Genomic DNA, 10,382 nt, shown 5'->3' with positions numbered 1-10,382 from the left:
CACAGTAGTATGAAACTTCAACTGCGTGAAATACACAGCAGTATGAAAATTCGGCTGCGTGAAACACACAAACTTCACGCATGCGTGGAGTGTATGGAGTGTACGGGAGTGATTCACGCAATGGTGCGAATAGTCACGGCCATTGTTTAAACTTTCAGAAACCCAATTTTTTTAGGCATGAAATCGAAGGGTCTCACGGTTGAATATGAAGATTCAAATTCAGACCCGCAAAGTTTAAATAATAAAATCATTGCAAAATGTCCGGAAACTTGGGGTCAAATGGGTCTCAAATGAAAGCTCTCATGTTCAACTACAAAATTAGAAAAGCATTTTACCGGTGAAAAAAATTGTCAAAGTACTTTCATATCCTCAAAAGAAATTTCTCTACACAATGCGGTCACTTTTGACCCCCTCCCCAGCAATTTCAACAGCTCTATTTATCCCCAGAGATGAGTAATTTATCTTCCAAGAGATTATTCTTCGGGTTTTTTTTAATCAAGGAAAAACCGTTTGAAATTAAGAAGAATTCTCTTGCACTGAGTGAAAACAATTCTCGTAGTTTTCCCCCAGAATGAATTCCCAATCCTTTTCGCTGGACGACTGCTACCTTTTAACGCTCAAGATATTNCCCCCGCCGTTTCCAGTTGCAGTCTCAGTTTTTCTTATCTCGGATTCTCACGACTCCACGGGCAAAAAGGAAAATACGACGGAGTCGCTTCCCTTTATGACTCGACTTCCCCCCCCCCCTTCTCGATATTACCAATTCACAAAAAAAAACGGTTGATTGAATTGTTTTAAGGGGCTTAATTCAATTCCTTTCAATCTGCGCGGGGGATTTCATTCATTTTGGGAGAGATTGCGGTTCAAGTCGGGATTCTTGATTTTTAGGTTGATTAATCAGTCTGACTGATGAATTGGGTTTTCTACTGAAAAGAAATTCACGGGATACTCGGTGATCCTCGGAGGAATGGGAGGATTAATGTTTTATCCTTAAATACCCGGAAAATTTATCACGTGTTGAATAAAAAAATATGACCCATTTTGCTCCATTAATTTTACAAATAAATTCAAAAAACATTTTTTGATGAAAATTAAATTTTCACATTTTTCAAAGCGTCACACAAAACGGGTCATATTTTTTAATTTTTTTATTTAAAAACGACGACCCGTTTTGCCCCATCAATTTTCCAAATAATTTTTTTTTACGAAAATTACTTTTTTACATTTTTGCACCTGGGGCAAAATGGGTCAATTTTTTTTCATTTTGTCAAAAACGACCCGTTTTGTCCCGCTGCTTTTATAGAGAAATTTTAAAACCTTTTTTGGTGAAACTTTTGCTTTCGCCTTTTTTTTACAACCCCCGGGGTAAAAGGGATAGTCTCGTTGTTTATCTTATGCTAAATGTGCACATTTTTTTACGACATATTCATAAAATTTTCATCTATGTTGCTTCATGATCTTGAAAATATTCATGAACCCATCCAACCGGATTATTCCACTTAATTTCGAATATGACTCTTTTTTTTTATCTTTCCGTAATCCTGTGTAACATCTTTTCCGATTTTCTGCCCTCCCTATGTGAACGTATAAAACCATAGAGGCGATCCACTAAAGCTCAATCTAGACTACCCTCAGCATTCCCGTAGCGCTTTATCCCACCCCCTGGCCTTCCCTCCAACTCGTATTGCATAACGACAACGAGAAGGGTGAGGGGAGGGGGGTTGGAACTCGGTGGATAACATCTCTGAGAAAATCCCCCTGGATATCTGGTGAAATTATCGCATCGTAGTTACTGAGGGGTTAAAAAAGGAGGATAAGTCAACGATTGAAATGAATTGGATTCTGAGGAATTTAAAATTCTGGGATTTTTTTTTTATGGCATTGAGTTAGTTTTTCAATTGAGGGTTTTGGGGGAAGTCGTTTTTTATCAATAATAGGATCTTTTCAATTGAGTTTTTAAAATTGAGGGAGTCCTGATGCTTGTTGGGATCCTGTAAGATTCGGGAGGGAGTCGGAAAAAGTGTGGCAGAACGGTGCGATTTGAATAAATTTATAGGTTTTGGTAGGTTATGAAAAAAGCTTCAAACTGACTCAAGATTTTTTTAATTTCACTCAGCCGATGTGGAGTTATGAAGGATGAAAAATTATCGCGCACGCCTTGAAGATTTTAGACGAGAATAATTTCTTGATCTGGTCTAACTAAAAATGATGCGATTTGGATAAATTCATAGGTTCATGTTTCTAAAGATAAAACCTTCAAAATGACTCAAGATTTTTCAAATTTCACTCTGCCGCTATCGAGTTATCAACAATAGAAAATCACCGCGCACGCCTACGCGGACGATTATTGTCATTATTGGGCCATTCTTTCTTCAATTCGATGATTATTTTTTTTCCTCTACAAAAATTAGCCGAAAATGCTTTTCTACTTTTGTAGTCGAATATTAGAGCTTCAATTTAAGCCGGGCTTGCAGGTCTGAATTTGACTCTCGATATTGAATCGTTAGAAAACATTTGAAAAATCTGAAAAAAATTTGAAAAGTTACTGCCGGAGGAAAATTGATGAAATAATTAAAAAATTACATTTTCTATGAATAATGTATAAACAGCAAGTATTAAAAAAATGATAATTCTGTGTAAAACATAATTTGATTGACGTTGAATATCCATGTTTTTTTTTCAATTTTCACCACGCAATTTAATCGACAAAGTGATCTCTACCAAACTGCAAAAGATACTTGGGATATCCTTAATAATCCCAACAATACTCGGGAGTCAGATGAAATCCAATGCGTTTCGGGTGTGCCACAAAGGCCACGCAGAGGTGACCCGCAATAATGCCACGGGGAGAGAGTGAGAGAGGGAGAGAGGGTAAATTCGAAGAGGTTTACCACGACTACCGGAAAGCCCGATGTGCGGAACACGGAGAAAAGCCGCATTGTCCCATTTCAAATATACTCCCTCACCCCCTCTCGCCCCCCTCTCTACCACCCCCTTTTCCTGAGAACAGTATACGTCGCGTCACTCTTTTCATAATGGAATCCGGTGGAAAACACGTATTGTGCTTTTGGTAGATGGAAAAAGAGTAACGAAAAAATCCCTCTGTCTTCCACCCCCCCCCCCTTGCCCCAGCAAATTCGTGTGTCCAGATAAATCGTGGGAAAAGCAGAGCGTCGAGGGTTGCGTGACGTAGGTGAAATTGAAACTTGATGAGTGAGGTAGAGGAAGTTCTGGGGTTTTTCTTTAATGAAATATCGGGAGTCGTAGTGGTTCCGAGGGCTTCTGAAGTAGATGCTATTATCTGGATGCGAGGAATTATGATGCCTGTTGTGCTGATAATGATGAGGAAATTCGGTGGAATGTATCATTAATTATGAAGGGATATCGGGTTTCTAGTGGTGGAGTTATTCTTGTTGGAATAGTTTGCTTGTTCGTAAAGTTCCGCGTTAGGTGTGCGCGGTAATTTTCAATTTTTGATAACTTTACATCGGCTGAGTGGAATTAAAAAAATCTTGAGTCATTTTGAAGGTTTTGTCATTGGAGACAAAAACCTATGAATTTATTCAAATCGCATCATTTTTAGGCAGACCGGATCGAGGAAGAGTTCTCCCGCATGAAAGCTTATTCTCGGGTGCAAGGGTCAACACTCCAATTAAACATCTCCATTGGAGCAATTACACGAAAATAAAATATGTAAATTTATGTTTAATCATATGAAAAGGCGAATCACAATGCCCGACCTCGTGAAACCCTAAATAATCCAACGTTCGTGAAAACAAATAGAAAAATGGGGCATTCCCCAGGAGGGAATGCCCTCAGATACATAGCTCTCGTCGACACCTGAATAAAACATCGGCATCTCCATTTTCCTGAGAGGCAAAACCCCTTTCCGTCGCCACCCCCACCCCCAACAGTTCATTTAATTCTCTTTTCTATTTCTCCGAACTCAACCCCCAAGACGACACCTGACATTCATTTTATTTTACTTCTCACAAGTAAATTTTCTCGCATTCTCTCATTACTGGGGCCCCTCTTCCACTAGTAATTGTCCTCTACATTTTCAGAATTCAATATGAATCGTAAAAAAATTCGATAGCAATACCTCCGGAGAGGAGATGCTACGAGAAAAAAAAAAATTTCTTGTTTAAGTCGATTTAGGTTTCAGCTGAGTTTTTGAACAATATCTCCGAATCGAAGGCAAATAACGAAATTTTCGTTATGACTTTTTTTGTGGAACGAATTGAGGGCTACAAAAAAGGTCATGACAAAAATTGTTCTATCTCCCTTAGATTCTTCAGACAGAATCTTCAAAAAACTCTCGCAACGTCAGTTCTTCTCCCAGTGTGGAGCAGACGATTTTAATTTGAGCGAATTTATTTTATCTGAAATTGTCGTCTTTGTGTTTCAAAGGCTCCGATAGCAAAAAGTCGGACGTGGATGGGAAGCCATACACAACCCTGTTATACAGCAACGGTCCGGGTCACACGGAGCCACGATCCGTCATGCGGGAGGCTAGCAAGGATTCTATTCAGGTGAGCAATCGATTAAAATGCCCCACCCTGTAAACACCCATTACTCTTCCGTGAAGTTTGCTGAAGTGGTTTTTTAATATTTTAGGAAAGATTCTTGGGGGTCTGTAAATTATTCCTGAGGGCGAGGGAATAAATTTTGGCTCTGGGGAGGGAAAATGTGGTTCTTGGGAAAATAATGCAGAGAAAGGTATCTCTAAGGAACGATTTGAATAGATACATTTAAAAGTTGCAATCAGAAATGACGATTTTTTCCCCATATTTTTCATTTTCTCATGTACTTTCTCATTCACGTCTTGAAAACTTGATTCATTTGATTTTGTTCAAGGAATTCGATCATCATCTACTGAGAATTAGCAAAATTTCAGTTCAGCATTTAATGAATTCGTTTTCTAATCTATCGAGTTGTTATTTTTCTTTTCCTCTCATTCATTCGTTTCCACACATAATTGACCAAACAATTTAGTTCAGAGGAAAATAGAATAATTCTACTTTCTTAATTTTCCGTTTACTAAGACTTTCTTCGAACAAAGTTGATTAGAATTAATAGCTAGAACTATGAGATCATCTCACATTTTTGACGTTGAGGATAGAACAAATAATATTAATATCCAAATACAAAATTTCTGATATGAATAAAAGGAAGCTGTGACTCAATATTCCAAATGAAGTTTTAATTTTTAATTTGGCGGAATTATATTGATGAGATGAACAACAGATTAATTGAATTACCGTGTGAATTAACTAAAAATTGATAACAGTGTGGGCACGCGCTTTTACCAGACTATCACCAAACATTGAATTCCAAAAATTCGCACTCTAAAGTGTGTTCTGGCGAGAATTTAATTGTAATTATGATTAAAATCCTATTCAGTGAGCGTAGGAATTAGGACATGAGCAAATCATGTATTGTGATATGAAAATTGAACAGCTGATAAATTGGGACGTATTATTCTCATCGGTAGGATTACTCTTTTCAATTCATCTATTAATGATGCACCGGAGGCTGATTATCATCACATCCGTTATTTTCCCAACAGACAGCAGGGGTCCCTCGCTCCTGGGCGACCCACGCCGGCGAGGATGTCCCGGTCTTCGCCATTGGACCCCTCGCCAACATTCTATTCTCCGGTAGCATCGATCAGAGCTACATACCCCATGCTATAGCCTACGCCTCGTGTATGGGTAGACACGCCAGTCGATGTTCCCGAGACTCAGCCATAATCAACGAAACAATAATGGCACCGATAAGCTGTCCCTCGGCCGAGCCCAACAGTGCAGCAATATCCAGTGACGTGATGAACGATCAAGTGAGAAATCCACCGAGCAACTCAAATGCCCAACGGATCACTCCACTTGTTATCAGTCTCGTAATCACAATCACTGTCTACGCGACGAGTTAATGTTCAATGAATACCTGATTATTTTTTTGTACAAAGTACGTTTCATAGACTCAAATTGTGAATTCGATTGAGGGATTCAGACGGAAATCCGCGGATTTATAGGGGATAGAAAGTTTTTTATGGCTCGTGGGTAGTGAATAAATATGAATAAGTCGGGGAAGCGAGGGTAGTTGGGTCATATCGAATTTTAAGACTTCGGACAACAGCTTGAGGGTGGAATATCGGGTGTGGAAGGAGTTTTCTCTCGAGAAAACCCGAGAAATCTTGGAAACCACTGCATTCATCGATAAATGTCAAAAAAGCTTTTACGTAGTTCATGAAATTCTCCATAAAAATGATTTTTTGGTATTTTTTGGTCGATCCAATAGATTCTGAGATTTTTCGAGGTTTATCTCCCGTGCCCCATTCTACAGAAACACTTTTTTCCTTGAGAAAATCCGAAAAATCTCGGAAACTACTGCATCCATCGAAAAATATCAAAAGACATTTTTTGTAGTTTGGGAAATTCTCCATAGAATTGATGATTTTCTGGTATTTTTTGATAGATCCAATAGATTCTGAGATTTTTCGAGGTTTATCTCCCGTGCCCCATTCTACAGAAACACTTTTCTCTTTTGAAAATCCAAAAAATCTCGGAAACTACTGCCGCCATCGAAAAACATCATACGACCTTTTTTATTGTCCACAAAATTCTGCATAAAAATGATTTTTTGGTATTTTTTGACAGATCCAACAGGTTCCGAGATTTTTCGGATTTTATCTCCGGATAAAATTTTGAGAATTTCAGATCAAGTCCTTCGGAGAGATTTATCTCAACAACCACGGAGGGGAGGCTGATGAAAATCATCTCCTCGAAAAGGTCGGGAAATCTACCCACAAATTTTAAAAAATCCCACCCATTTTGCCTCATCATTTCCAGAGATACAGGGAAAAGCGTTTTCTGTTTCGTTTTTTTTCGGCCAAAAGGCAATTTTTTCTTCAATTTGAGGGTATTTTTTCGATTATCTTGAGAGGGTCATTTTCGACCCCCAAGTGGAATGTTGGATAACTGGGTCCAATGCTCGAGAACAACGTGCAACGAGACTCGCTGTACTTATCAATGATTTTTTTTCCAATGAATAACCAAAAGCAGAATGAAATACTCACGAATTGTCGTCTTCACTTTTGCACCAAAAAACAAACACCACGTAATGTTGTTTCTTTTCGTATTACGTATGTAGATTCATTTTCACTGAATTATCTCACGAAACGGCTTATCAAGTTCACTGGAATAAAAAAAATGAATATATTGTAATTGTAAATAAAATTGTGAATGGAATTATTATTATATGATAGGAGAATATCTGTATATTATTGTTTCATAAAAAAAGAGAGAAAATGAAAACTGTTTTTCCATTTATTCCTGTACCTGTTCTAGAATGAAAAATGTCTGGATGACGAATACCCCTCGATTTTTCGTTGTTAATTCACAATTTTGTAATTTAAAAAAAAAATTTCTGAAGCTTAAATCATTAAAAATTGACAATTTTTGTTTTCGTGGTAGTTTTGAGTATGCCACTAGACACTTGAGTGTTCAACCCTTGAAAAACGCAAGAGAGTGTTTAAATTTGCACTTTTTCATTTTTAGTTCACTTTTTTACAATTAAAAAAATTTTTTTTGAAGGTTAAATTTTTAAAAATTCACAATTTTTGTCTTTGTCATAATTTTGAGTGTTCCACTAGACACTTGAGAGTGTTCAACCCTTGAAAAACGCAAGAGAGTGTTTAAATTTGCACTTTTTCATTTTCAATTCACTTTTTTTCAATTAAAAAAATTTTTTTTGAAGCTTAAATTTTTAAAAATTCACAATTTTTGTCTTTGTTATAATTTTGAGAGTTCCACTAGACACTTGAGAGTGTTTAACCCTTGAAAAACACAAGAGAGTGTGTAAATTTGCACTTTTTCGTTTTTAATTCACTTTTTTTTCATAAAAAAACAATTTTTCAGCTTAAATTATTAAAAATTCACAATTTTTATTTTTATCGCGATTTTGAGTATTCAACTAGACGCTTGAGAGTGTTTAGCACTTGAGAAACAAAATTTGCACTCGACTCGACCCCGAACGGCCGCTATTTTCTCCCCGGAATCGTCAGTTTGCCCATAACATCCGTTAATTCGTTAATTGTTTGGCGACCATCGAATGAATTGGATATGAAAAAGGCCCCGGGGCGTTTGTCTCCGTCTCAGACCCACAAAGTCACCTGTTTCACTCGCGAAAACCGACAAATAAGCCCCCGGCGTCGTATCGCGCCCGCCATCTTGTTGTGCAGCTGTAGCCGTGCGCAGGCGCGTAACCTCCCGAGTCATGGCAAAACTCAATTCAAATTTGTTGAACTCTTTACTGATCGACATCAGAGAATTCAGTAATTTTGCTGACGAGATTAACTCGTTAATTGAGGGAAACGATCATCTTTCGTGGAAATATCCTCACAAATTGGCTAAAAATGTCAATGTCGTGGAGATCATCAAGAGGAAGAGGGGAACGGCCGGAGAAATGTATATTTCGCTGCTGGAAATCGCTTATGACAGGTAAATGAATTAATTAATTCCGTTTTTTCAGGAGATTTATTGGGAGAAATTCCCAATAAAATTATTTTTATATTTTTTGATAAATCCGATAGGTTGAAATTTTTTTTTAATTTTATCTCCAAATAGAATTTGAATTTCAGACAAATTAGAAAATTTTCGATTAAGAAAACTCGAAAAATCTCAAAAACTACTGCGTCTATCAAAAAACACAAAAGAATATTTTTTGTAGCTCGTAAAATTCCTAATAAAATTGCTTTTTTGATATTTTGTGATAAATTCAACAGGTTGAGAGATTTTTCGAATTTTAACTCCAAATATAATTTAAATTTCAGACAAAATGGAAAATTCTCGAATCAAGAAAACCCGAAAAATCTCAAAAATTACTGCCTTCATCAAAAAACACCAAAAAATATTTTTTGTAGCTCACGAAATTCTCAATAAAATTATTTTTATGATATTTTTCGATAAACCCGATGGATTAAAAGATTTTGTGAATTTAATCTCCAAATAGAATTTAAATTTCAGACAAATTAGAAAATTCTCGATCAAGAAAACCCGAAAAATCTCAAAAACTACTGCGTTTATCAAAAAACACAAGAAAATATTTTTTGTAGCTCATGAAATTCCCCATAAAATTGTCCTTCTGATATTTTGTGATTGATCCCCTAGATTTCGAGATTTTTCGAATTTTATCAAAAAAACCTCCCTCTTTGCAGACTTCACTTCGTCCTGGAGCTAATAGTCGACTTCCTATCATCCGCAAAAGGCCCTCGAACCCTCAAAAAGCAAAAAAAGTCAAAGGGAAAGTTCACGAGCCCAGCTGGAACAATTAATAAACTTCTCATGCAGTTGAAATCACAGCCATCAAGAGTAAATGAATACGTAATGCAATTCTCTGTGATTCAGATATGAAATTCCATTAAAATGACAGGTTGATGTCGAGGGTCGAGACGGAGATGGAATGGATCTGGGAGTTGTTGGAGCGATTACGAGAGGCACACAGGCGGATTCATGTTTGGGTTGCTGCGAAAATTGTTCGGTTGTTTGTCTGTGTCTTGTTGAGTTGATAAGGAGAACTGAGGACACCTTCAGGGATGATAAATTCATTTCCCACGTCGTTCAAGCGAGGTGAGCTCGCCACTCTGGGGCACTCGGTGCAAGGGCCATTTCACTCGTCTTGAGGCTCTGGGAGTTTGCGGAACTGTTTTTTTTACTTGTGTCGCGGGGTAGTTGTTCAACGACTGGGGCTGACGAACCTTTCTCGCTGGGGATGGCAGGATTATAGTCGTCTTTTTACCTTGACAATTTTCTTTTTCATTTTTATCCTTTTTAAAAAAAAGCCTGGGCAATATCTAGAATTGGATGTCATTCTATGAGACATGAATAAACGAATCATAATTGTCCAAATAATTTAGCTCAGAGGAAAACAGAATAATTCTACTTTCTTAATATTGCCTTTACTAAGGTTTTCTTCGAACAAAGTTAATGAGAATCAACAGCTAGAATTATGAAATCATCTCACATTTTTGACGTTGAGGATAGGAGAATCTGAATGCAATATAGTGAAAATGATGATCGATTTTTTCACTTTGAACAAATGATATTAATATTCCAAATGCAGTTTGCATTTTTAATTTGGTGCTGAGAAACACGAGATGACAATATTCTAAGCGCGGAATTATATTGATGAGATGAACAACAGATTAATTGAATTACCGTGCGAACTAACTAAAAATTGATAACAGTGTGGGCACGCACTTTTACCAGAGTATCAACAAACATTAAATTCCAGAAATTGACACTCGAAAGTGTGTTCTAGAGGGAATTAATTGTAATTACGATTAAAATATCATTCAGCGATCACAGAAAATTCAACAGCTG

General features: G+C 37.1%; 1 protein-coding gene and 1 long non-coding RNA gene across 3 annotated transcripts in view; one reads left to right on the top strand and one right to left on the bottom strand.

The window, feature by feature from the left end:
- LOC107037409 (alkaline phosphatase) overlaps nt 1-6,343 on the top strand; it is a 67,641-nt gene extending 61,298 nt beyond the window's left edge. For both annotated transcript variants that reach the window (XM_015255955.1, XM_015255956.1), the window contains exons 9-10: nt 4,411-4,532; nt 5,570-6,343. In XM_015255955.1, coding sequence (XP_015111441.1) covers nt 4,411-4,532; nt 5,570-5,932 — 485 coding nt within the window. In that variant the 3' untranslated portion in view covers nt 5,933-6,343. The remainder of the gene's footprint in view (nt 1-4,410; nt 4,533-5,569) is intronic.
- The window catches only part of LOC114841172, a 150,921-nt gene extending 142,740 nt beyond the window's left edge, over nt 1-8,181 (bottom strand). The window contains exons 1-2 of the long non-coding RNA XR_003783042.1: nt 7,341-8,181; nt 7,079-7,197 (exon numbers count right to left, since the gene is read on the bottom strand). This is a non-coding gene — a long non-coding RNA (uncharacterized LOC114841172). The remainder of the gene's footprint in view (nt 1-7,078; nt 7,198-7,340) is intronic.
- Nucleotides 8,182-10,382: the final 2,201 nt, after the last annotated feature.

Source organism: Diachasma alloeum, unplaced genomic scaffold, assembly GCF_001412515.2.
Source record: "Diachasma alloeum isolate Michigan unplaced genomic scaffold, Dall2.0 Dall_scaffold_00219, whole genome shotgun sequence".
NCBI lineage: Eukaryota > Metazoa > Arthropoda > Insecta > Hymenoptera > Braconidae > Diachasma > Diachasma alloeum.
Note: the sequence above shows the minus strand (reverse complement) of the source record. Positions and strands in the feature narration are given on the sequence as shown.